Raw genomic sequence first — 27,400 nt, 5'->3', positions numbered from 1 at the left:
GCCGGTCGCGCGCTCCAAGATGGAGGGCTCCGGGGACTCGGCCCGCGCCCGCCCGCCCCGCCCCTGCCCGCCCCGCGCGGGCGCTTCCGCCACCTCACCTGCCGGGACTACGGCCTCCCGGAGCGGAGGGTTGGCGCGCCCGAGCCTCCAGGACCGCCCGGCGCTGGCGCGGGTGAAAGGGCCGGACGTCGCGTCGCGGTCCCCGAGCACCCCCAGACCCCGCAGCGCAGCGCGTGGTCCGAGCGCGCGCCCCGCCCACTCCCACCCTCCGGGCAACAGGGGCGGGGGCTGGGGCGGGAGGAGGGGGGCGGAGCGCGCTCCCGCATCCGGCGAGCCGCGCAGGTTCGCGTGCGCGCCGGCCCGCGCGCCGGGCCTCGCCCCCTCCCACCCTCTGGGTGACCAGTGGGGCAGTCCCGAGCGCGCACGCCCATCCCCAGCCCGCCGCACGGGTGCCGAGTGCTTGCCCGCCCTTGCCCACTCCCACCCTCCGGGCCCCTCGGATGAGACCCCCGAGCGCACGCCCCTGCCCCGAGGGCCTCTCTCCGCTCTATCTCCCGGCGGCCGCGCCGGTCCCGGAGCGCGCGCCTCCTCCCGCCTCTCCCAGCCTCCGGGCAGCCCCCGGGAGCCCAGCGCGCGCCCCGCCCCCTGCCCGCTGTGCAGCCCGAGCCTTTGAGCGCGCCCGCCCCGCCCCTGCCCGGCCCGCCCTCCCCCGCGCGCCGCGCCGCCTGCGCCCAGCTCCCTCCCTGGCCCCGGCCGGCACTTTCCTCCCAAGTTGCCGCGCAAGTTTGCCGGTGGCCGGCGGCGGCGGCGGCGGCGGCCCCGGCAGGCGCGCCGTAACCCTCCCTCGCCGTCGGCCGGCCGGGGCTCCTCGAGTGCATGGGCGCAGGCCGGACGGGCCCTGGGGGCTGAGCGGCCGCGCCGCCTCCGCGCTCCGTGTTCCGCGCCATGGAGGGCGCCGAGCCCCGCGCGCGGCCCGAGCGCCCGGCCGAGGCCGAGGCGCGGGCGCCCGACGGCGGGCGCTTGGTGGAGGTGCAGCTGAGCGGCGGCGCCCCGTGGGGCTTCACCCTGAAGGGCGGCCGCGAGCACGGCGAGCCGCTGGTCATCACCAAGGTGAGGCGGCCGCGGGACCCTCACGGTGACAGCCCCGAGGTCGGCGCGGGGCGGGGGGATCTCGTTGGGGGTGGGGGGGGCGCCGGAGGGGCGGGCCAATCGTGTCCCCAACCCGGGGGCGCTAGTGTGCTTGGGTCACCTGCGGGATCGGGGTCACCGGGACACTCAAAGGTGCGTGGTTCCGGCTGCTCTGCAGCGGCTCCCAGCGCTGCTGATTCCCAGCGCTGCGCAGAGTTTAAATGGCTCCTGTTCCGTGTCCCTTCCCCTCCCCCTTCGAGAAGGCGCCTGGCTGGGTCCCCTGTCACTCCCGGCTTCGCCAGCGGCGGCCTGCACCTGTGGGACTGACCAGGGGGCTGCTCAAGGAACAGTCCCACGTGCCAGGGGGGTGGACAGAACCGTCCCCACCTGTGTTTGTCACCGTAGGCCCTTGGTTCTGCACCCCCTTGAACCAGTCCGTTCCCTTATCACTAGGAAACCCAGACGAGCAGCTGTCGCCAACTCAGCTTCTCAATTCCCATCAGCCCATCAATATTTACTGACTCTCGGCTTCCAGCCCTAGATCCATGGCGCCCTGGGACCTGCAGACACGTACTGAAACTTTCAGCGTCCTTCTTCAAAGTGGGATTTGAGCTCCAATAATAAGTTTCTAATGTGTCTCATCAGGAAATGTTTTGCGTTGTCTGTGGTAGGGGAAGGTGGGTGGGTGCTTTAGACTTTGAATTCTATAAACAGCAATCGATCTTGAAATTGACCAGCTGAACTTGCACAGAGCTGTGAAAACAAAACAACAAACCTATCCTGTTTTCTTCTGGTTAAAAGCCTCCGTTTCTCTGGGGAGGGTTGGGCCAGGCTTTTCCTAGGGACAAAGTTCCCTTTAAAATGTAAAAATTCTTGGGGAGTACAGGAGTTTGAAGGTGACTTGCTGGGTTTTTTTCCTACTTTCTTGCTTCACTACCGGGAGGAAAGTATAAGATCACTCCTAACTCACCCCACCCGTGAATTTGGGAAGTGGTGTGGCTTTGTTGTGCGAGGTAGCGAATGAGACACCAAACTTTTCTGTATTTTCTCTAATTTTTGTATTCACAAAACCAGAGACTCCAAGGGGAGGCTTGTTTAGATGTGCACTGAATTTATGTTCAACTGGGGAAAGAGGCTGTCGTTGCTATAAATTTAATGTGTAACCCATTAACGAATTGGGGGTTCTTTGAAAAGATGGTGAGCAAAGTGTGTCCAGCTTGCCCAGCGAGGTTAGTTTTCTGCGTATATGTGTACTAAAGTGTATTACCCTGTGCCTTTTTAATAAAGGTTTTAGAGGACATTGCTGATAGTAAAAGTTTAAAAGATAGCAGGTAAATTACTAACACCCTTAGCGTTTCATGTATTTCTTTTAAAAAGAGGTGTACACACAATTCAACGTATCTTGCTCAGACTTGTTATTACAAATGAAGGAATAAGTTGCAAAACATTAGTTAAGGTGAAATCTTGCCTTCTGTCTTTACTCCATATAAGAAAGTTGGAGGTCACTTTAAACTCTGAAATTCAGTTGTTCAACCAGAGGCTGGAGAAGTAGATCCAAGAGCACCTCCTCCTTTCTGTGGGTACTCCAGGTTCTAAACATCCTAGTGGCCTCCTGTTCACTCTGTCCAAGACTTCCCAGTCCAGAGTGTGGTAGGTGGGCAGTATACCCAGAAAACATGTACCAGGGCCTTTTGGGGGCATGTGAGGCCCTTGGCCTCCTGATTTGGCCTGCTGGTTGGCTTTCATGGTACTTACTAAGGTGTTTTGGTCTGTTTTTGTTTTGTTTTGTTTTGTTTTGTTTTTCTTTGGAAAAGTTTCTTGTGGGTAGGCTAGTACCAGCGTATGTGCTCTGCCTTTCCAGATGGTGTTGTAGAATTTTGCAGGAATAAAAATGTTTGGGGTTCTTCTCTGAGAGGCCCATACATCCCTTCCTTAAACTGTTGCTATTTTCTCTAGATGCTGCAAAGTGACTGGAACTTGGTGGTTTCTTGGCTTGGTTTAGAAAAGGACTTGGGGGAGTTTGGGCCTTCTGTACTGAGTTTCCATGTACACTTGTATATGTGTGCAGAGATCAATACTCGTGCACGTGTGTATTATAGATTTTGAACTCTGCATTGCACAGAATTGGCACTATTTCACATGCCTGTCTTTTCTCTTGGATTAAGTCATCAATTATGCTTGCTTACACTCCAACAGCTGGTAATTAACTGTCACATTATTAGAAAAGGGTGAAGGAAAGTGTGTCCATTTAGAATCGCTTAAAGAGTGGGCATATGCTTTTGGAATAGAGGCTAGGAAAAATTGTTCCACCTGCAGAATTTGGATTAATCCAAGTTTTGACTCTCCCTTGGTAGCTACTGAAAAATATTTGGGGCTTATTATAACAGTTGTTATGCGGAACTCAAATTATAATTGTTCCAATAGGACTTTGGGGGGGCTTTTAAAAAAAATTGGACTTTTTTTTGGCTTATAAAAGAAGCTTATAATTAAATATTTTGTATATAAGACCCCTGGGAAATTATACAACTCATTTTCTATGTAACAGAATCTGATGTGGGGTAGCTTGAATGACTGTAAGGTGACACACTTTTTGTGATAATAGGGGTCTGACTTGGAAGCATCATAGTGTGCACATCTTAGAACTGTAAGCAATGCCAAGAACAAGGCTGATTGAACCCCTGATCTGCAGATCAAGAAATTTTATCAGCCCGTTTTGTAGATGGAACAGCTAAAGCAAAGGGAAGTGAAATGGTGTGCGCTGAGGTTGCAAACCTGGCAGGTCATGAGAAGGCTTCCAAGGACCAGCTCTTGATCCCAGATGTCACCACTTCCCCTCTACTGGGTTCCATCTGCTGTCCCTTACAAACACTTGCAGTGCCCTGTGAAGTAACTGTCACATCCATCGGGAGGATTTCTCAATTTTGGCACTACTGATTTGCTCGTCTGCATTCTCGGGGCGGGGGCGGGGGGGAGGCCTGTGCTGTGCTTCGTAGGATCTTAGAAGCATTCCCTAGCCCCACTCACTCACTTGATGCCCCCGGTACCGCCACACCAGCTGTGACAGTCAACAAAAGTCTCCAGAGTCTGTCAGGTGTTACCTGTGGGCCAAATTGTCCTTGTTAGATTAACAGTGTCAGCACTTTAGTTTTTTAAAAGGATTTTAGCTTTTAAAACTCAAGTTAATTTTTCTTTGTGAAGACACTGGCCTTTTGAAAGGTTTTCCTGAGGGGTTGTTTTCTTCCCAAGTGCTGACCCTGATAATAGGCTTTATTTACATAGTAAAACTCAAACAAATACTTGCTTCATCTGCATTTTTGTAGCTGGAGAAAGGAAATGAAGCTGGAACTCCTGAGTGCCGTGTTTTATGAGCCTTCCGTGGGGCCCTTGGGTAAGGACGGTCTTTTCTTTGGGTCTAGTTTTGAAGTCCAAAGGGACACTTACCCTCCCAGGAGCGGCATTCTTGGAATGTGACGTGCACGTGTGAGGTCCCACCGGACCTCTGCTGAGAGGCGGCGCCCACATTTCTCTCTGCTCAGCACCTTCACGCTGGCTTCTCTTTTGACATTTTACTGGGGCTATGAAACACACAATGCTGCTGTTTCTCCATGCTCCTGTCCCAGAGCGAGCCGAAGGGATGTCGGTGTCCTAAGAGGCCGCAAAGATTTTGACTCCTTAGTGTTTCCAAGGCCTCATTTTGATGTGGGTTTGGTCCGGGGACCGGATAATCTGATACGATGGGTGGATGTGGTCGCTGTTTTGGCCAGTTCCTTTCTCCATTGATTCAGCAAACGTGAAACATCAGTGGGGGGAAGGGAGAGGCCTGATCTCTAAAATGTCACTGGAGGGCCTAGAATTTCAAATGAGCCCTTAGGGATTCGTTAGGGAGCATTCTGTGCACCAGCTGGGTGTCAGTAGGCCCCCTGCCGTCCCAAGAATGTTTCTTAAAGGGGGAAGGAATGAAGCTTCACACCCTCCTTTTCGCCAAGTCCCTCCCTGAAGAATGCCAGGGCCTCGCCAGCAGCGCCAAGGAAGACGTTACTTTGGGCCTGGTGTGGTCCCATGGGTGGCTCCTTCGGGAAGCCGCTGACTTTTGGGTTGCCTGTGAGGAACACTGCTGTCCTAGAGCAAGACGGCGGAGCTGTGGCTTGAGATGCCCCCAGCCTGACTCTCCCGCTTGGGGGCTTTCGGGCCGTTTAAACATTTCTCTGGATACGAGACAAAGTCCTTAAATGTCCTTTCTAGTTGGATACTGAGGGTGAGGTGGAAGGGAATCAGGGCACATATTTTGAATGGAGGTTACACAGCCAGGTGGCAAATGTCCTGTGTAACCATTAGCCGAGCTCCTGACGGCCAAGGCCCAACGCAGAGACTGGCCGTTGGTGGTGGGTGGGGATGGGAGGCACCGGACACCGGAGGTCCCTTCCTTAATGGCTCAAACAGGGGCTCCATTTTACAGGACCTGGCTGAGTCGCTGTCGTAGGTGACCTCAGAGCCTGGAGCTAGTCGCAGCCTTGGTCAGGACGCGTCATTGTCCTCACCTGTTGTTATTTGTCCCCAACAGCCCAGTTCTTTGTCAGAGATCAGTAAAGGTTTTGAAAACAAGGGATGTGATGAATTCAGCAGGGGATTTGGAGCTGACAGATGTGCCCTTGTCTGTGGCTCTTGCTGGATCTCTGTGTGAAAGCCCGGCAGTGTGTGCACTCCAGGATCCTGGACGTCTGACTGCCCATCGTGGCCGAGGCTGGGAGAGCCCTGACACTTGCTGAGGCCAGCGGCCGACTGGCGTTGTTGGGATAACTGTAATTCAGAAGACTCATTTGTATGTTAAGAATCATTAGTATGGTTAAACAAAAACAAAAGAGAGGTGAGTTTTCTTTCGCGTGTGCTGAAAGCCCCTTTCCATTGGCCTCCCTGGTGTCTGTGTCACCCTGTCCCAGTCTCTGCCTCCCACAGGCGGCCCACTTCTTCCTTGGTCCTCCGCAGGTGCGCTAGGGGCCAGGGTGGGAGGTTGGGCAGTGTGACATCACCCCACAGGGTGTGGTGGCTGCACGGTTTGGCGGGTCGAGGATTCTTCTAGACGCTAGTTCAGCCAGAGTATCGTCTGTAAACCCGCACGTGGGCTTCTGTGCGGTAACAAGCGGTGACCGTAAGCGGTGCTCCACACTTCCACACCATGTTGGATTTGCACTTCCTCATGAAGTTGTATTTCCTGACGTGTCCTGACATTAGTCTTTTGGAAAAAGAAAGCTGGTTTGCTGGAGAGCTTAATGTAGCATAGCATGATAATGAAGTGTTCTTAAAAATAGTCATTTTCACCTTGTCCCAGTGAACTGGAATTCCTTAACTTACCTTTCTCTTTCACGGCCACGGCCACGGCCACTGGAGCTGGGCCCCCTGCTGGGAAAGGGCTGGTTTGTCCGTTTGGAAAGCAGCTTGGAGTTGCCCTCTTGCCAAAGCTGTTTTGTGTCAGAATGCAAATACACCTGAGTTTGTGGATTCCTTAGGGCCTCTTTGGGGCTTTTCTTCTTGTACACAGGGAGCCCTGTAAACATTCGACAAGATAATTTAAGGATTGAAAGGCTAAATGGACTTTTTATTCAGGTCTTCTTTTACTTTGAAAACACTGTTGTCAGGAGTGGGGCAACAGTTGGAGGAGAAATTCTGCCAGCTGCACTCTTCCAAGCTCAAAACTTGCGCTCACATGAAGGACTTTGAAAGAGCTGAGGGTCCCATGTTACTCTCTTCAGTCTTATTAAAACAGAAGCAGCATCTAACTCTGCTGTGTTTGGGGAGAATTGTTTTTCTATTACCTTCTTGGAACAAATGTCCGCATTGTCTTGCGGTAGATGGAGCCTTTTCTGTTTACTGATGCGAATGTTATGGCTTCTCTTTGGGGAATGTGTCTTAAAAAGACAATAGCGTAAAAAAATAATCGGAATAATCTAGTTTCAGGTTCCAACAAATATGATGGTTCTGGGCAGGATTTTCTGAAATGTAGCAGAACAGTAACAATTTTTAACCTGGGTTGTTCTTTTTAAATCCTGAGGGCATTGTCAGGGACCGTTATCCACGTCTGGGATGGGGAAGGGAGAACTGTGCTCCAGGCCCGCTGGGCAGGGATGGGATTCTCTCTCTCTTGGCCAGAGCGGACTAACACGTTCACATCAAAGGCAATAATATTCCAGGACTGGTAGATTCTGTGTGCTGTCAAGGCAACATTTTTACTTACTCGTGGAAGGAAAGGAACAAAATATAAGTGTATCTTTTTGAGTTTTGTTTTCATTTATATCAAAGTGGTTCTGGCACAGTGTAAATAATCAAATAGTTCTTCGGGGCCTGTTATCATACCAACAGCTCCCCACTGCCATTTCCCCTTCCCTGGAGACAGCGACTGAAGCTTTTTAGCTGCTGTCTTCTGGCATTTGCATACATTCTCTGCTGCTGCTACTTCTGTTTGTTCCTGACAGTTGCCTTCCCACCACAAGGGACACTAGGAGTTAGCCTTTTTCTGCACACCACCTGCCCACCATCCACCCCACACTGAAATCTGAAGTTAGAATCTTTGGTTAAAAGAGGGTTTTTCAACTTGAGCTCCACTGACATTTTGGGTCAAATACAGTTTAGCCTTGAACAACATGGGTTTGAACTATGCAGGTCCATTTACACATTTTTCTTTTTTTCAGTAAATACAATAAAGTACTATAGATATCTTTTCCTTACGATTTTCTTTATGTTTTTCTAATTTTACTTTATTTTATTTTAAAGATTTTATTTATTTATTTGACAGAGAGAGAGAGATCGCAAATAGGCAGAGAAAGAGGGAGAAGCAGGCTCTCCGCTGAGCAGAGAGCCCGATGCAGGGCTCGATCCCAGGACCCTGAGATCGTGACCTGAGCCGAAGGCAGAGGCTTAACCCACTGAGCCACCCAGCCCCCCCCGCCCCCCCAATTTTATTTTTTAAGTAATCTCTACCCTCAGCACAGGGCTCAAACTCACCACCCCCTGGTCAAGAGTCGCACACGCTACTGACTGAGCCAGCCAGGAGCCCCTCTTTATGATTTTCTTAATCATACTTTCTTTTTTCTAGCTATCTTCATCGTGAGAATATAGTATGTAATAAAACATGAAACATGCCGAGGTCATGTTAACGGGCCTCCAGCCGACGGTCACCTATTAGTAGTTAAGCTTCGAGGGAGTCAGAAGTTACGCACTTACTTCTGACTTCACGAGGCATCAGTGCCCCAACCCCCATGTTGTTTAAGGGTCAAGTGCAACTCTTTGTTTTGGGGGGGCTGCCCTGTGTGTTGTAAGATGAGCAGCTTCCCTGGCCTCTACCCACAGAGCTCGTAGCTCCCCTCACCCCAGTTGTGACAACCAAACCTGACTCTGGACATTACCGCATGTCCCTTTGGGGGGGGGCAAAATCACCCCCTTTGAGAACCACGCAGTTAACAGTATTAGGTGTTTGCATTATTTTGACGGCCACTGCTATCGATGCTGAGCCTGGCGGTACACACTGGTTCTTTTTCCCGTGCAAGTTTTCACAGTCACCAAGGTTCTTGTTTCTTTGTTTGATTTCTTCCACACTTCTCATTGATTCAGCCTCCAAATCCTCCCCAGTTGTGAAAAATCTTTTAATATATTCCAACACACTGGGGGTGGGCTTTAACGATCTTCTCTCTCAGAAAACGGCGTTGTATCTGCACAGTGAATGCTTCATTCGTAGAGAAGTCTCTGTTGAGCTCGTTCTCCCCGTCGATGCTCAGGATCGCTGTGGGGAGAGCAGGCCGTCGTGTTTCTTGCTCTTTGGACTGGTGCTAATTTTTTCTGATTTATATTTCATTTCTTTTTATTTTTTTTCCTTCTTTTAAAGATTTTATTTATTTGAGAGAGAACGTAAGCAGGGAGAAGGGCATAGGGAGAGGAAGAAGCAGACTCCCCCCCTGAGCACATGAGGCTCGACCTTGGACACTTCAGGGGCTGGACACAGGGCTGGAAGCGGGGCTCGATCCCAGGACCCCGGGATCATGATCTGAGCTGAAGTCAGATGCTTAACCGACTGAGCCACCCAGGTGCCCCATATTTTTGTTCTTTTGGGGAGCTTTCTACAGCCTTAGCTTTCAGACCTTACATTGAGTTTTAAATTTATGCTGTTTTTTTTCAAATTCCAAAGCTTTTGTTGTTCCAAATGTTCCTTTTTTATCTCTTACTGATCTTATTTCATGGTTCTTCTTTTAAAGAAGATAGGATAATTAATTGAGGATAATTAAGCTGCCTTTTTTTTTTTTTTTTTAAGTCTTCTTTCTGCATAGATTGAGTTTCTGAGCTCTGCTGCTTTTTTGTTTGGGCTTCTCTCTTCCCTGTTGAAGGCTGTCCTTGAATGTCTTGTGACCCTTGTCGTTGGCAGTATTTAAGAGTAGGTGACCCAAGCGTTCTTTGGGAGCTGCATGCGTGTGGCTGAGGGCCGCTGAGGCGGCTTCCCTAGGGAGTCCTGTAAGGCCATAGCTTCGAGGTTTCTTTCTGGGACCATCCTGTCTTTCTCAGACGGTAACTCTTACCTCGACTGGAAGTGAGTTTCCAGTATAGGGCAGATTTGAAGGCTGCTGTGAGGTATGCCAGTTCAGGGGATGCCTGCTGTGATCAGCCCAGTGGGAGTGGTCGCCACTGCCCACCGTGTGGCCGCCGTGGTTCCAGTTTGTGGAGAAGGTTGTCACTGGCATTAAGCAGCAATGCTTGCCTTTCAGGCTGGATCTTGACTCTGTCGTTACCCTTTTCAGTCTCCAATCCTCAGCCTGTCAAACCAGGGTCGTTCCCATTCTGTTACAATATCATAGGAATTACAGGAGGTGAAATATAAAACTAGCTGTAGGAAATTTAAATTCCTTATCTTCTCCCCTTCCTCCCTTTGCACTATTTAATTCTGTTTCATTAAGAATTGGACAACTAGGGGTGCCTGGGTGGCTCAGTGGGTTAAAGCCTCTGCCTTCGGCTCAGGTCATGATCCCAGGGTCCTGGGACAAGTCCCACATCCAGCTCTCTGCTCATCGAGGAGTCTGCTTCCCCCCTCTCTCTCTCTGCCTGCCTCTCTGCCTACTTGTGATCTCTGTGAAATAAATAAATAAAATCTTAAAGAAAAAAAAAAGAATTGGACAACTGTGGGGCCCCTTAGTGGCTCCATTGTGTAAGGGGCTGCCTTTGGCTCAGGTTATGATGGTCCCTGTTCAGCGGGGAGCCTGCTTCTCCCTCTGCCACTTCCCCTGCTTGTGCTCCCTCACACCCTCTCTTCCCAATCTCTGACAAATAAATAAATAAAATCCTAAAAAGGGGGGATTGGCAAACTGGGGGGCCTGGATTGCTCAGTCAGTGGAGCATGTAACTCCTGATCTCAGGGTTGTGAGTTCGAGCCCTGTGTTGGGTATAGAAGTTACTTGAAAATAAAATCTTTTTAAAAATTTGAAAAATATAAAAATAATGTTAATGCATTGAACCACCAATTCACTGTGGAAAGACTTTAATCTAGATTTTGTGTGGCCACATGTTAAATGTCTCGTGAGGATCCTGTTACTGGTTTTGGTAGTTCAGTATGGTGTTTGAAGGAAGGCATTTAATTAAAATGCACATCTATTGCCCAACAACAATACATTGGTTGTGCTCTTTACACCACACTGGAAGCGACTGTTTCTTCTTTTCCATAATTTTTTTTTAAGATTTAATTTTTGAGTAATCCTATACCTAGCGTGGGGCTCGAACTCAGGAGCCTGTGATCAAGCTTCTCACACTTCACTGACTGAGCCAGCCAGGGGCCCCATCTATCAGGGGGGTTTTTTGTTTGGGGGTTTTTTTATTATTATTAATAGTGTTTCTCATTTTCCTAATACTAACGAAGGGTAGCTCTTTCAGATCAATGTGATATTCAGAAAAACAGGATTTTAGAAAAGGGCCTTGGGAAGTGAAAGTAATAGGAAAGATGAAGGCTGAGTATCCCTCCGACAGGAGGCTCTATTTTGGGAATGCTCCGTTCTGCGGCATTCCGAGGCCTTTTGGGGCACGGAGCTGGACCCGTAGGCTTGCCGGGGCGCCGTCTGCTCACCGCAGCGGTCCAGTTCTCCTCCTCCTCTATGCCCGGCCGGATTACGTTTCGCAGCTGCACACTGCTGGGCGCGACCTTGTGACGATTCTGCCCCATCAGATGCAGGGGAGGTGGTGTCTGCCGTTGCTGCCTGTCCTCTCCCCTCTTCTGGCTGTCTGGAGTGGAGGTGGGCCTAGGGCAGAACCCGGTCAGCACAGGTCCCTGGATGGCGGAGGAGGCAGCTGCCCGCAGCAGGATTGCTCCCCCCCAGGGACACGGGGACTCGCGTGAGCAGGGAGCCCGTGCTGTGCGTGAGCCCTTACGCGTTTCTGGGATCGCGCGCTCTGGGAGAGGCCTTTCTAACAACTGAAATCACAGTTTTCCTTCTCACAAATACACCTGGCTGTAGGAGATCGAATATGTGACAGCTTCCATGCGCACGGGAGGGAATGATGATGGACCTTGCAGAAGGCATCACTGCGGGCACCTAATTAGCGGTTGCACGGGCTTCTTCCACGCACCGTTATTACATAAAACTAGGCCTGCGTGCCATCGTTTGGCTTCCTTCCACCTCAGCTTTTCCTCTCAGACGATAATTTAATTTTCACCCCGCCTTGGTTTGCCTTCTCCACCCTGCAGACGATTGCCTGGAAGCCAGGGAGAGGTAAGGCAGAGGCAGGAGAATCCCCAGTCTAGGTAATTAGCGCTCCGGTAGGGCTGGCCGGAGGACAGGGCGGGGGGGGCTGGCTGCTGGTGTGATGTCAGGGCTCCGACCTTCCTCCTACTTGAATCGCCCTTTCCTAAACCACCATGCTTCGGGTGCAGAAGACGTTGGCCGGGAAGGTTACACATTAAGTCTTCATTAGTAGGGCTGCCCTTATCAGATTGATGAATTATAATCTACTGCAGACTGGTTTTCCCCTCTAGGGGATGGGTTGTAGACTCATGAGTTAGACTGGAAGAAAAGGAGGTCAGGATGCATGCAGAGTCCCAGCCAGCGGTGTCAGGAGGAAGGTGCCGTTGCAGTGCAGATCTGAGGGACAGGACAAGGGTCTCTTCTGCTTGGGGGCCAGGAAATCCGGGGAGCGTGGCAGGCAGGGCGGGACGGGGACGGGAGCCTCGGGGTGGGTAGCCCCCCCCTGACTTTCGGGGGAGGGGAAGGTGCTTCCTTGCCTGTGGCTGGCAGATACCACCGAAGCCATGTCTGTTTAGGGTAATTGTGGTGTTTGTAGGTTTTGAAGCACATAGATGTTTATCTGTGCTCTTTGTACGTATGCTTGTAAATTTTTAAGTATAGTGATGGTTTTTTTGGTGCAGAAACCTTAAAATCATCTTGAAAAAAGTGAAAATAAAGGAAATGAGTGATCAGTAGCCCAAAACATATAGTAATCTTATTTCTGGTGGCACGGCTGTGCTGATACATTTTCCCTGTCTCTGGAGTTCTTTGCTTGGCTCCATGTAATCTACTTACACATTGCTTGAAGGTAATTCTCCTAAGAATTACACCGTCGTCAATCTTGGGAATCAGGGGAAGCTTAGAGGAAGCTTGGTTTTGTGTATGCCACTTGGAATTTTGAAAGTGACATGTTTTGTTATTGTGGAATATATTGAGTTTAATTAGTTTTTTTCTAAGCAGGCCTGTTTTTTCAAAAGCCCTAACTTCTGGGAAACTGACTATATTGGTCAACTATGTCACTCTTTAAAACAACTGTGTGGGGTTTTTGGTACGTGTAAGCTTTTCTTTTAATTTTCTTCTTCTTTTTTTTCTTTTTAATTGTACTTATTTACTTCCAGAGAGAAAGCAAGTACAAGCTGTGGGTGAGGGACAGAGGGAGAGGCAGACTCCCCCCCCACCCTGAGCAAGGATCCCGATGCCAGACTCAGTCCCAGGACCCTGGGATCATGACCTGAGCCAAAGGCAGATGCTTAACGGACCTAGCCAGCCAGGCGTCCCTTCTTTTAATTTTCCTTCATGTTTAGATGTTCTGGACCTTTTTTTTTTTTTAAGATTTTATTTGTTTGACAGACAGAGATCACAAGTAGGCAGAGAGACAGGCGAGAGGGGGTGGGATGCAGGCCCCCCACCGAGCAGAGAGCCTGATGCAAGGCTTGATCCCAGGACCCTGAGATCAGGACATGAGCCGAAGGCAGTGAGTTAACCCACTGAGCCACCCAGGCGCCCCATGGAACTTTTTTTTTTTTAAAGTAGGGTCCACGCTGGCTCAGCATCGGGCCCAAAGTGGGGCTTGAACTCATGACCTGAGCTGAGATCCAGAGTTGGACGGTTAACTGACTGAGCCACCCAGGTGCCCCCAGATGTCATGAATCTTGAATGAAAGTTTGGGAAGGAAACCTCTGGACTTGGAAGGACAGCCCTGCTGCTGCTCTAATCATACTGACTTTGTGCCAGTATAATCCCAGGATGTCACAGCTGATACCCTCCAGGGTTTGGGAGGGGGTGCTATTTCTGTCCTCCTTCCCATCTTCAGTGACTGGTGTTTAGGAGAAAAGAATTACAACCTGATGCCACCACAGTGCATGCTGCCCTCTCTGCTGCTGACTGAGGGTGCCCCTTCCTATGCCCGGGGAGCTTGGTCAGCTTTTCAAAGTTCAGTCCTCCGCATTCCCAGGGCCATAGCTGTCATCTGACAGAGGTGTCTTACTCACAGGAACACGCTATGTCTGCCTTTCTTTCTGTCCGTTGTGCAAACAGCCTTGACTGGCTCTTGTCCTTTGCCTTCTGCTGAGATGCTGGTCTGTCTGGAAGGTTCTACCCCCCGTGTCTCCTCTCTCACCTAAGTGAGCTCAAGCGCGTCCCTGCCAGAGCTGGCGTGTGCTGAGGCCTCTCCCATCTCCAGCTGCGGTGTCCGGTCTCCAGACCTTCCCTCCCTTTATTCCTCCGCACGCGCCACCCCCCCCCCGCCCCCACCATTGCTCAGATGGCCCCTCCATGCGAATCGGGCCCCTGCATAATCCTCCCCACCAGGCCCGGCATGCCCGTGGGGCTCTTCGTGGCCCTGGGCGATCAGGGACCTTGCGGCCTCCTTGAGCCCGATCGACTGGGACCTCCCTGAGACGGGAGACTGGATGTGCCTCATCCGGGTAGCCCATCCATTGGCCCCTGCATGGTAAGGAGGTGCTGGTCAGGAGCTCGTGCCTGGAACCAGGCCAGCATCGGGCTGCTGCTCCTGGTGTCGGTCTTGGCAGTGAAGGTCAGAGTACGCCCAGGACCGAACAGTTCCCACGGGGCCCCGTTTCCATGAGCCAGGGCCTGGACCCGTGGGGAGGCTGCAGGTCTGGGGAGACCACGTGGACCATCAGTGTTTCTAAAGAACAGGACCGTGCGTGTCGGTAAAGGTGCTACAGAAGGACACTGCCTCGGCCTCCTCGCAGTGTGGGATAACTCAGGTCGGGCCCTCCGCGGAGGACAGAGAGCCAGGATACCCAGCCACGAGGGTTCCTGGCCGCAAAGGTGAACAGAGCACGCCCCCGGCCTGCCAAGAGAGGTAAACACGGGGACCACAAGTTTGTGTTAGAATCCGGAGCCGACGGTGACCTGTTCTTTTCCTCTCTTCCAGATGGCTTCTGACATGGTGGGTGCGCTTTGTCCTGAAAGGCGCACTCACACGTTTAAAGGCAGCCCTGCCCTGAGTTTCCTTCCCTGCCCTCCTGGACTGCGTTTTCCTATCTTAACTGCTGCATCCCTTTGTAAGCCGAGGTGATTGTCACCAGGAGGTTAGGGAGGGGTGGCCCGGCAAGAGCAGACCAGGCAGGAGCCCGACTGGAGAGCAGCGTGGGTGACAGGTGTACCTGCGCACTCGTGACGCCTGCCCGGGGACCTGAATGAGCACAGGCCTGACACCACGGGCAGAGTTGTCCTGGGCACTCACCTGCCCGCCACCTACTGACTTGAGCAGAAATCGAGTCGGATGAATGCTTAACCGACTGAGCCACCCAGGTGCCCCTGAATCTTACAATTTTATTTATTTATTTTTAAAGATTATTTACTTATTTGACAGAGAGAGAGAGCACAAGTGGGCAGAGAGGCAGGCGGGGGCCAGGGGAAAAGCAGGCTCCCCACCGAGCAGAGAGCCCTATGCGGGGGCTTGATTCCAGGACCGCAAGGTCATGACCACGGCCGAAGGCAGAGGCTTAAACCACTGAGCCACCCAGGCACCCGGCATCTTACAATTTTAAAAAAGCCTCAGATGAATAGTTTTTGGAAACTTATAACGGGCTTCTGTCTTAATGACACGAGAGGGAATGTGGATCCCTGCTGTGGGAATCACACGGTCTCACCTGGGCCCTTAGAACAGCCGCGACACAGCGTGCAGGGTTCCCGGCGTCCTCTCCGCCCTGAGGATTGCAGCTCACCGGTGCCTGCTGCTGTCGCTGTCTGAGCGTGAGCATCTCCGGTGGCCCCATGAAATGGACACTGTTACTTCCCATCTTGCAGCCGAGGGTAGAGATTTGCCTAAAGGGAGGATGGCACCCACCGCACCAGCCACTACCTGGGGAGCTGCGACCTGAAGGGGTGGGACTGGAGCCTGCGAGCCAAGTGCTTGGTGGCTGCAGACAGACCTTCCTGGGGTTGGGGGAGCATCCCTCCTTCACGACGCCATGGCCACCTCCACTCCGCTGTGGCTTCATTTGAGGGTACTGTGCACCTTGCTGCTGGGCTGATTCTGCCTCACAGACCCCCTGCAGCGTCACTCCATGGCCACGGGCGGTAACAGATGAGGGAAGCATTGCTCCTGGGGGAAATGGTCTTAATCCACTCTCCTCTTCGCAGTAGTACAGCTTCAGATGAAAACGAAAACCTCCATTCTTGAACCCAGACTGTAGGGGAGTCCCTCAATAAGCGTGACTTCCAGGGCTGGGAACATTGAAACTATCTTCATATAGCATCGTATTCTGTTAACTATTTTATTTCACTTTTCTTCTGCCCCTTGTTTTGTAACAAGCCTGCCCGGAGGTTTGCAGGGCTGCGTGTGCTCTCGGCTGAGAAGGCAAGGCCCTGGGTTCCCTGCCGCCCGTCCCGTGAACTGACTGGAACAGCCAGGGCTCCAGCCCACCGGGGCCTTTCACTGCACAACTAAACGGCCCTTTTTTCTCTGACTTTTTCTCTTTCTTTTTTAATTTATTTGAGAGAGCTTGAGTGAGCACGCATGAGAGGGGACAGAGGGTGAGAGAGAGAATCCCAAGCCAACTCCTGACCTCAGCCGAAACTAAGAGTCAGACCCTTAACCAGTTGAGCCACCCAGGTGCCCCTTTCTGTGAGACTCTTTAAAAAAAACTTTTTGAGTTGTTTTTTTTTTTTAAGACTTATTTATTTATTTGCAAGAGAGAGTAGGCTCGCAGGAGTGCAGGGCAGGGGGAGGGGGAGCAGAGGGAAAGGAGAGGGAGGATCTCAAGCAGACTCCTTGCTGACCCTGGCCCTGAGATCATGACCTGAGCCGAAATCAAGAGTCTTTGGATGTGTATCTCTCCCCATACCCCACTTCTGCGCTCTCGCACTTGCTCCCTCAAATAAAATCTTAAGGAAAAAAAAAGGGGGGGGAAAGAAAAGCCAGACACTTAACACACTGAGCCACCCAGGCATTCTGAGGTTAATTTTTAAAGTGTAAGAATCCTGGAGCACCTGGGTGGCTCAGTGGGTTAAGCCTCAGCCTTCGGCTCAGGTCATGATCTCAGGGTCCTAGGATCGAGCCCCGCATCGACCTCTCTGCTCAGCAGGGAGCCTGCTTCCCCCTCTCTTCCTGACTACTTGTGATCTCTCTCTCTGTGTCAAATAAATAAAATCTTTTTTTAAAAAGTGTAAGAATCCTTAGGATTTTTATAAAGTTACATGCCCCCATTCTCCTAAACCTATATAAAATACTAGAATCTCAACTTGGTGATAGAACTGTTCATAGTTCTAATATTTTAGATCTTTCTCCAAAGCTAGAGGTTAGCAAACTTTTTCTGCCCAGAGCCAGAGTAAACATTTTTTGTTTTGTGGCCCAAACTGCTATTCTCTGCAGTTACAGCATGAAAACAGTCATGGACAATACATCAATGAAAGGGCTGGGTGCCAATAAAACTTTATCTACAAGAGCAGGTGGTGTGCGGGATTTGGCATACTGGTTGAGGGATTGCCTCCCCCCAGCAAGCCGTGGTTTCTCAAAGTGTGGCCCTCAGACTAGCCCTATCAGTATCACCTGGAAACCTGTTAGAAGTGCAGGGTCTTGAGGTGCCTGGGTGGTTTGGTTGGTGAAGCATCTGCCTTGGGCTCCAGTCATGATCTCAGGGTCCGAGGATAGAGCCCTGCATCGGTCTCCCTGCCCAGCGGGGAGTCTGCTTCTCCCTCTCCCTCTGCTCGTCCCCCTATTTGTGTGCCTGTGGTCTCTCGCTCTCTCTCACTCTCTTCCAAATAAATAAAATCTTTAAAAACAAACAAATTTCTAAAACAGCACTTCTCCGGATCAGTAGAGGAGATGGGGGGAGACGGCAGGGAGCAGCAGGTGGCCCCAGGAAGTGGATTTATTCCTAACACCTCATGTGTATCCCGAAGCCAGGCATTTCTGGAATTCAGACTCAGACCTTCTGAGCAGAACTGCCGCATACCTGACCACATTTGCTAATGCTTATTTAGTGTTTGAAATAAAAGCCGGTTGAGAACATACTGTCTGATTCCATTGATGGAAAAGTCTAGCATAGGCAAATGCATAGAGAAAGAGAACGGATGGGGATAGTTGCGAATGGGCTCGAGGTTTCTTTTGGGGAGTGATGAATATGTTTTGGAATTAGAGAATAGTGATGTTTACACAAGTCTACTGAGTGTACAAAAAACCACCAAATTGTAAACTTTAGAAAGGTGGATTTTATGGAATGTGAGTGTAGCTCAATAAAGCTGTTATTGAATAAAAGGAAATGGGTTGGGGCATTCAGGCGTCTTGAATTGCAAAAACTTATTGCCAGGAGGCCAACTGGGAAAGTCCCATCCTCTGGGCAGTTCCGTAGAGGTAGAGCCCCACATTGTGCTTGTCACTGGATTCCTCTGTTGGTACTGGGTCTGGCCCATGAGCAGACAGCCTGGGGAGAGCATCAGTATTTGCTCTTCAGGGAGACGCACTGCTGACAGCCGGGAGGCCCCTGGCCTGGGAAAGCCTCTTCCTGCAAGTTAGAGGAAGTGGGGGAGGCGAGGTAGGCAGGAACCCAGGCATTGCTCCAAGAGCAGTGGGAGCCATGGAAGGTGTTAGAGCAGCTGGGGTGGCAGGGGTCACTCTGGCAGCAGAAGGGCAAGTGGGTTCACCTGTCTGGGGAGGAAGCTTTCAGCTACTGGTGGCAGTAGGGAGAAGTCTGGGGATCTGAGAGGTACCCCCAAGGCACAGGGGGTCCCACCTAGAACTGGTGCTTGGAGGGAAGTTGCTGGATGTAGCCCCTGAGCTAAGACTGCGGGTGCAGGTGATCTGCCCCTCTCCCCAACCCATTTGCTGGTGGCTGGGACTAAGCAGGGCCTCAAGTCTGCCGAGTTGCAGCTCCTAAAAGTGGAGAGGCCTCCAGGAAGCTCCGTGAGGGAACAGGTGGGTCCAGGGTAGACCTGGCCCTTCTCTTTGTCCAGGTGTGATTGGAGCCACGAGCAGGTGTGCTCAGGGGCCCTCCACATAAGCCGCTGTTCTTTCCCAGCACTTCCCAACAAGCATTTAGCTTGCTTTGCTCCTAAGTGAATTTTCCATGCACTGCCCTGCTTCTGGAGGAAAGGAGCAGCTGGTTGGAAAAAATTCCCTTTTAGGAATAAGAATTATTAAAAAGTAGTTGTCTAGCTCAATCATTCGAGTTGCTTTAACCTAAATTTTCTCCATTTTATGAAACACGGGTCAAAATAAGGATGTCGCAAACATTCGGGAAAGATGGGGTTGGCTTCTCTGAAAAGCAAGATCAGAGCCTTTTTCTTTCTTTCTTTCTTTCTTTCTTTCTTTCTTTTTTTTTTTTTTTTTTTGACAGAGAGAAAGATCACAAGTAGGCAGAGAGAGGGGGAAGCAGGCTCCCCGCTGAGCAGAGAGCCCAATGCAGGGCTCAATCCCAGGACCCTGGGATCATGACCTGAGCTGAAGGCAGAGGCTTAACCCACTGAACCACCCAGGCGCCCCTTTATTTCATTTTTTTTATTAAAGATTTTATTTAATACAGAGAGAGAAAACACAAGTGGGAAGAGGGGGAGAGAGAGAGAAGGAAAGAACTTCAATCCGACTCCATGTTGTGCTGAGCCTGACGTAGGGCTCGATCTCACGACTCTGAGATCACGATCTAAGCGGAAATCAAAAGCCACCCAGGTGCCCTGAGAAGAAGGTATTTTGAAATTTAAGTCTCACTGGGAGAGACAGCTCTGAGGGCAGCTGGGTGGCTCATTAAGTTAAGCATCTGACTCATGATTGCTGCTCAGGTCATGATCTCAGGGTCGTGAGATGGAGCCCCCCGTGTCTGGCTCTGCGCTTAGAGTGGAGCTCTGGCCTGAGCTGCCTCAACTTTGGGGACCCAATTTCAGTAGTAGCATTTAAAGCCAGACCTGCCCTTGTAATTCAGCCCCAAGCTGTAGCTATTAATAAACAGTATTAATCACCACGAAACTGTAACTCATCAGATGAATAATCTAATTTTGCATAGATTAATAACCATTCTGGTTATGGAACTACTGCCAAATTAATTGTACTGTAGCATAAAAATTGGTTATATGATCGAATAAATCTTCTCAGTGCTTTCTTCCTAAAAATGTGGTGTTCTTCGGCTGTCTGAGTGGCTCAGTCAGTTAAGCGTCTGCCTGTGGCTCAGGTCATGATCCCAGGGTCTTGGGATCGAGTCCCCCCTCAGGCTCCCTGCTCAGCGGGGAACCTGCTTCTCCCTGTCCTTCTGCCCCTCCCCTGCTTGGGCGCACTCTCTCGTTCTCTCTCAAATAAATAAAATCTTAACCAAAAATAAAGTTGTTCTTAATCATCATGAGATTGTATTCGAATTACCCTCATAAGTAATGAGATTTTGTATTTGTAGATATGACTTGGGTTGGTGTAGAGTATACAGAGTGCTGTAACAACTTCTTCATTAGTTACTTTTCTCAGAGGCAGGATCTGTAAGGCAGAGGATTTGAGGGGAGCAGACCTTGTATGAGCCAGATGGGAAGGGTGTGGACTACCACCCTTGCTCCATGACTCTGTTTCCTAGTAAGACCTGGTTTCACGTTCCCCACAACCATCCAAAAAAAAAAAAAAAAAAAATTACTGATTACGTGATCACTACTTTTGAAATCATGTTTCAGATTTTAATGGAGAAACAACATTTAGGTTTTAGGTAATTGAGGCTAGTTACATTCTGAGTTTTCCCTCCCATCTTTTTCGTTCAACCGTTTAAACATTAAAAGATCATTGATTTCTAGTAAGAGAAAGGAACATCTGAGTTGGAATACAGAAGCCCACAAATCTTCCACTGATTCCCCCATCCCCCAGGAATAATGTATTTGGACAAAAGTAATTGCATGAGCCCTTTTTGCAGCTAACTCGGGGAATTCAGAGCTCAAGCAGGGGAACAATGATGGAAAGCCGGAGGAACATTCTGGGTATTGGAATGCCAGCAAGCAGATCAATACCCCTGCTGTGCTTCTGTGATCCCAGCGCACAAGAATTCTGCCCTTTTGAACTGTGCAGGGTCTCACTGAGCGGGCCCAGTCAGTGTGGCTGATTCCCCCGGTTAGGACGCTTGCATTATGGTTCAAAACCTGGGAAGTGCAGGCAAGAGACGTTCCAAGCCAAACGTTTCCAGAAGTCTCCCCTGGGGCACAGCATGGGCAGACACGCAACGGGACTGCTACCTTCCCGAGATTCTCAGGATTGCCTCAGTGAGAGGAGCGTTTCACTGCTTTTAGAGGGCTATCTCTTTTTCAGATGTGATGGGGTAATGGCAGGAAAGATTTCTCCTGGAGAAGAGTTGACTATCCTTACATAGGAAGCATTGGACAAAGAAGCCCTAATATCAAAACACAATGGTTATGGAATAGTGTGTACTTAGCATAGTGTTTTATTTATTTATTTATTTATTTTTTAAAACATTTTATTTATTTATTTGACAGAGAGATCACAAGTAGGCAGAGTCAGGCAGAGAGAGAGGAGGAAGCAGGCTCCCTGCTGAGCAGAGAGCCCGATGTGGGGTTCGATCCCAGGACTCTGGGATCATGACCTCAGCCGAAGGCAGAGGCTTTAACCCACTGAGCCACCCAGGCGCCCCTAGCATACTGTTTTAAAGGACTCTAGAAAATTCCAACTTTTAAAAAAAATTCCCTTTGCTCTGTATTTAAAAAAAAAAAAAAAAAAAAGAGGGAAGCAATCGCAGGCAGTGTGTGTTAAGCCTACCTTGTTTGCTGGGGTAATTGCCCCATGGCTTTTTCTCCCTAGTAGAGGCCATGCTCATAGTATAATTAATCCTTGCATCCAGAAACAGTATTTGTACATAATCTCATGACAGCATGAAATTTTCCTCTAACGTTTAAAGCTTTTTGGTTCTCATACAGTGGTGAGAATCTTTCAGTGTTCTCTTCCCATAAACCGGACTGGGGATGAGAAAACGAACGAGCTGGCATCTTCGAGAAGGTTATGTGCGTTAACTTCCGGTACTCTTCCTGTGTTCGTATGCACACTGCTAAAACGCTAGCTGGCCCCGCTCGTTCTCTGGGCGCGTGGATGAAAGGACAGTGTGTGCAGTCCTTGGGAAACAGGCATTCCGTAACACTTGTCTTCTTTTAGACACCGTGCTCAAACTGGGTGCGAGGCACGGTATGCGGGGCGTGTGTGTGTGTGTGTGTGTGTGTGTGAGAGAGAGAGAGAGAGAGAAAGAGCTGCTTGGCTCAGCCAGCACCACTCCACTCTGTGCATGCCGCACACCTGGGGACCTTGGACGGGCGGGTGCTCGGGTGGCCTTTCCGTCAGAACCCCTGGTTGTAATGTAAGCTCCCGGGTGATTCAACCTTGGCCTTTACCCTCTTGGGGCTGCACTGGTCCCTTTAGCGCAAGCTTCCCACACCAGCAACTGCAGGGCTTGACCCCGTGGGCCCGGGTTCCCCCGGGATCAGCATCCGCACGGCACTGTCCCGCGCCTCATGCACGATAGGTCCACGGCGAATGTGCGAGGCAACAACCTTTGTCAGGTTCAACGGAACTTTATTCATTTATTTATTTTGGCCTGTTGGGTTTTCAGCGTGGTCCTCAAAGCCACGTCTCTCATGAGTCCTAGCCTTCTCCATCCTTGCTGAACTTGGGTGACCCAGACCACGCCGATGGCAATTATGCAGTTAGTGTAACATCTAGGTGGTATCGCACATACTTCTTTGATAGGTATTGTTTTCTTAAAAAATCTGCTTCTAAGAGTAAGTTTAGTTTCAGCTCTTGATTACTGGGAAACCAGTATCAGCAATAAGAAAAGTTACTCTATGAAATCGTTCCTTGCCCAGGAGGAGCAGGATTTGGGGGAACTGAGTGAGAGGCGCAAATGCTTTTGAAAAGGTGTTCAGTTGTGAACCATTGCGAGCCTTCGGACCTCTACTGAGCCTTAAAACTCCGCTGAAAACTGGTTCTTGGAAATGTTACGGCAGGTTTTGTGTAGATGGAAGAAGGGAGATGACTTCACATATCCCCAGACACAATGGATTGAATCCCGGGCTGCATATTTGAATCACCTGGGGGAGTTTTGAAAACTATTGATGTCCAGGGTACACCCCAGACCAGTCAGGGTCACAGGGTGGGCCCAGGTGTCAGTGATTTTATTTTATTTAAAGATTTTATTTATTTGTCAGAGAGACAGTGCACAAGCAGGAGGAGCGGCAGAGGGCCAGAGAAGCAGGCTCCCCACTGAGCAGGGAGACAGATGATGTGGGACTCGATCCCAGGACCCTGGGATCAGGACCTGAGCCACAGGCAGGCGCTTCGCGGACTGAGCCACTCAGGTGCCCCAGTATCGGTGATGTTAAAGCTCACCCAGAGATTCAGATGTGTAATCACGGTGGAGAATCACAGTCTTACCTTTTTGCCTTAACTCCTGCTGGCAGGTTTACAATCAGGGGCCAAGAGTTGTCTGCAGAGCTCGAACGAAATTCAGTCCACCTGGCTGGAGGGCTCCGTGGGTGCCCTGCACGAGTGTGTTTTCCGAACCCAAGGAAAGCACATGGGTTCCCTTTGCGCCAGCCTAAGGGTCAGGGTCAAGCTGTGGCTGAGCTCTGGCGGCCAAGCCTGTGTGCTGAGCTGGAGCTGAGGGATTTTAAAGCCAAAGATGTGGGGTAATCACCTGTTTTATGGGGTATGGCTGCCAGTTGTGGACCTGCCAGGTGGTATGCTAAATGCTTTGCTGCCAGGATCGTCTAAGTGCGGTTTCTGCATCACTTGCATCAGCCGCCTCTAGGAGCTTGTCACAAGGCAGACTGTCGGCCTTGCCCCCGGGCCCAGCAAGCTGTTTTAAGCCCGTGGTATCCAGATTGTAGGCCGCTTTGTGGAAACCTCAGCTTTGTGTGCGTCATCTGATTGGTTCCTTAGATCTACTCTGTGGGAGTGCTTCCTGCTTTTTACATGCTCTGGCTGTTGGAAACTGAAGTCTGGGCATCTCAGCTTAAAGTGGCAGAGTTGGCAGATGGCAGAGCTGTGAATGGGGCTCGGCCAGGCGCCCTGCGGCTCTGGAGGTAGGCTCCGGGACTCGGGGCTTCTCCTTTGGAAGCCCCTGAGTCCAAGCTGTTCACCCCCATGCGTCTCCTTCCAGAACCGACAAGAGGAGATAGAAGGTATGTAAGTGCAGGGCTAGCAGTTAGTTTTAATAGATGTTTAGCTTTTAAGTAAGTGCTTATCTGGACTTAGGGGCGGGGCGGGGAGGGGTTCCTTTCTACCTTACTCAGGACTGTGGTGCTCGAGTTTTTCTTAAAATCATGTCTGTGTGTTACTCAGACACAGCTCTACAAACGGCAGAGCAGTACTCGTTTCCATGTGAACAGGAAGACAAAAAACCTCAGCAAGGTGTGAAGGCTGTAGAATCGTGTGGGAGTCAGGAAAGCGGATGCTGACGGCTCCTCGCGTGTTGACCTCGGACCATATTTGGAACCCTGGGTGGTTTTCCTGAGTGTAAACTTGGGAGGCTAACAGGGAGCTTTGTGTAATGGGTAGAGTGTTCCGTGCATGTTTAAGCGATCCGTGCCTGTTGCTGATGTCGGTATTACAAGCAACACTAGTCCGAGTCCTCCCAGCGGGTGGGTGTCCTCACGCTGGGTGCCGTGGGTTTGATGCAGACGGCTGATGCCGTGGGCGGGTGATGGCAGTGGCCGGAGGCATCCTTTGGCCGTGGAATCCCGGGGATGCCCAGTGTCCAAGATGGAGCAACAGGACCACTGTCTGTCCAGACCGCAGGTAGATGCGCACTCGCTTCCCCTCCAGGACTCAGGGGGACAAGAACAAGCTGCGGGCTCTAGGGCTGGAATATGGGGAGCCAGTCCTAGTACGAGAAACCTTTTTCCTCTGTGAAAACCCGGCCAAGAATCTCAGGGTTGAGAAATTGCCTTTGGCGGAAGATGAATCATGAAGGTATTTTCTGAAGTTAGCATCTGAGATAGAAAGTATGATTCAGATTGGAGAGAAACAGTGCACACCTGCCCCAGCATGGTGACCAGAATGGGCTTATTACGACGGTCTCACTGGGGTAGGCTAGTCACGGTGCATGTTTTCAGGGTGAGACAACCAGGGACTCAGAGCTGGTGCGGTAGGATTCAAGTGTCGGCTTCAGCTGCGAGAACAGGTCAGCCCCTCCTTGTTGAAGCTCACTAGTCACTGGCTTCAGAAAATCTCCAGCTCTTTTCCCAGGGGCACGTCCAGGTCCTTCCGAGGGTTCGGACCTGGAAGAGACAAGGTAGCCGCTTTGTGCCCGCGGTCGAGTGAGCGTGACGGGGGTGGAGAGAATCCCAGACCCCGGGGTTAGGAACGCTGTAGCACACGCATTGGTGCGGGTCCCTTACCACCCGCTGGCCCTGTCCGCGAGCCTGCTCCAGCAGGCCGTCCAGGAGGGCCTGCGTGGCCGCTGGAGGGGCCGGCAGGAGCCAGAGCAGACGTGAGCTCCACGCCGCGCGGACTCGGGTGCGGCGGCCCGACTGACCCGGCTCTGAGGCTTGTCGGAGAGGACGCGCGCGAGGCACTGGGAGCCGGGTCACCCGCTTCTAGCCGGCGGCTCCCTGGCTTGCGCATTGATCGGATGCTCGTTCCCCTGGCCAAGGTCCGGGCGCCCGCTGTTCGATGTCTCTCGTGTTGAGGCCTCCGCAGACACCCGCATCCTAATGGTTCAGAGGGAGGGTGAGGACCTACTGTCCTGGTTTCTGCAGCAGCAGGTGGCCAGATGGAACAGCTTCCGGGGGCTGTGCTTGTGCACAGGGACAGGAGGGACTTGTCGGGACCACTGGGACTGGCTTCTTCCTACTCACTAACAAACGTGTTCCGCCATCGTCCTGGTGGAGGAGACCTTCGGGCGATCCTTACCCGCTGTGTGCGGAGAAAGGGGTGCCTCTGCTCACGGCCACCCTAGAGAAAGCGTCACCTCGCACCTCTCACGGTCTTTGGGTGCCAGCAAGTTCTCCTGTGCCTAAGTGGAACATTCTTGGGGGTGGGGGGCGGTGGGCGTGCTGCTAGCAGTTTCTTGGTGCCGACTCTCTGGCTTTCCGCCTAAGATCATGGCATGGCCTTTTCTCTGCAAGTCTGAGAATTCCATTCCCTATTTTCCTAACACTTCTGAAATTCCCCTCTCCTAGGTCAAAATGTTGGGTGATGATCTGCAAGTTATTTTTTTGAAGATTTTATTTATTTATTGGACAGATAGCGAGAGAGGGAGCACAAGCAGGGGGAGCGGGAGAGGGAGACGCAGACTTCCCGCCAAGGAGGGAGCCTGTTGCGGGCCTCGATCCCCTGGGATCATGACCTGAACCAAAGACAGACATCCAAAGACTGAGCCACCCAGGTGCCCCTGAAAATTGTTTTTGCTTCACTTAGTTGTGAACCTCTGTTGATTTTTAGTTCTTACCCTCCCCCACCGCCCACCTCCCGTGCCTCCCCTGGCACCTTATTATAAACATCCTAACTGAACGCTTGTTTTCTAAGACCTTAAATACCAAGGATTACTTAATGAACAGATACCCCTCCCCCCACCTGCCCAATGCTCCTCTGTGTGTGGTTATCGGAGCAGAGAATGGAGAGAGCCCGGTCCATTTTGGTTGTACGGACGAGCAGCCTCTGGTCCACAGATGTGTCTGGTGTAATGGGGAGGGGGGTGCGCTGATACACATGGGGCAGGCCGGTCTGTCTGCCTCTTTCCTGCTTGCTTAATTCTCAAGCACGTTTCCCCCTGGCGACCTGAAGGATAGCCCCAGGTTTAGGTTCCACAGGCCTGCCTTCTGGAAGGAGGGGAATCCTTGGGCCCTGGCAGCCTCAGACGTCCTCTTGACTGCCGCTGGGCGTGAGTTTGCCTCCAGACACCTGGCAATGTCTAGAGACATTTTGGTTGCTCTAGCTGCAGGGGTAGGTGGCTTGTGGAATCTCGGAGGTGGATATCAGGGAGGGCTCAGCACCCTGCAGCGGACAGGACGCCCAGCACGGAGAATGATGCGCCCCACGTCCGTAGTGCTGCGCAGACAGTGGTGGCCCTGGAGCCATCACTGTTCACAGGGACCGTGGTCCCTGGAAAAGGTTTGGTGGTGTGGCCTGGTTGCTGGGAGTGGGGCAGAAGAAGCAGGAGAGAGGTAGGGAAACCTGCCAGGGCGAGCTGGTTTCCTCAAGAGGAAGGAATGCCGGCAGACAAGCGTCCTTGCGAGTTAGACACTAGGTGTGGGCCCCTGGAGGCACTTGGTGTCTGCTCCCGGGACTAGTTACAGGGGTGACTAGTCACAGGGGTGTCCCATCCGTGCTTGCTGACAGGTTTGCGAGCCCTCCAGGCATCTGGAACTGAAAGCAGGGAGGGCTCACGCAGCGTTTCTGACTGTAGCCCGGAGCTTAGAGGAGATCAGGCCGGGGTAGTACAGCCCTTGCTGACTGGGGTCCTGTGCCTGCTGCTCCCTGTGCGGGAAGGGCCCGCTCCTCCCTGTGCTTGAGCATGCCTCCCAGCTCCTCTCTCCACCTGGCTTCTGCTTGGGCAAACCTTTTCCCTCCTTCTGTCACTGTGCTCGCGCTC

The 27,400-nt window shown here is 51.4% G+C and overlaps 1 protein-coding gene across 1 annotated transcript in view; it reads left to right on the top strand.

Annotated features, from left to right (window-relative positions):
* Positions 1 to 845: 845 nt before the first annotated feature.
* Positions 846 to 27,400, top strand: part of SHROOM2 (shroom family member 2) — a 126,895-nt gene continuing 100,340 nt past the window's right edge. Inside the window, exon 1 of the mRNA XM_032880223.1 lies at positions 846 to 1,110. Within this exon, the coding sequence (XP_032736114.1) occupies positions 946 to 1,110 (165 nt within the window). The 5' untranslated portion in view covers positions 846 to 945. The remainder of the gene's footprint in view (positions 1,111 to 27,400) is intronic.

The sequence above is a fragment of the Lontra canadensis genome, unplaced genomic scaffold, assembly GCF_010015895.1.
Source record: "Lontra canadensis isolate GAN:19392208 unplaced genomic scaffold, GSC_riverotter_1.0 scaffold68, whole genome shotgun sequence".
NCBI lineage: Eukaryota > Metazoa > Chordata > Mammalia > Carnivora > Mustelidae > Lontra > Lontra canadensis.
This window is presented reverse-complemented; position numbering and strand designations above follow the sequence as displayed.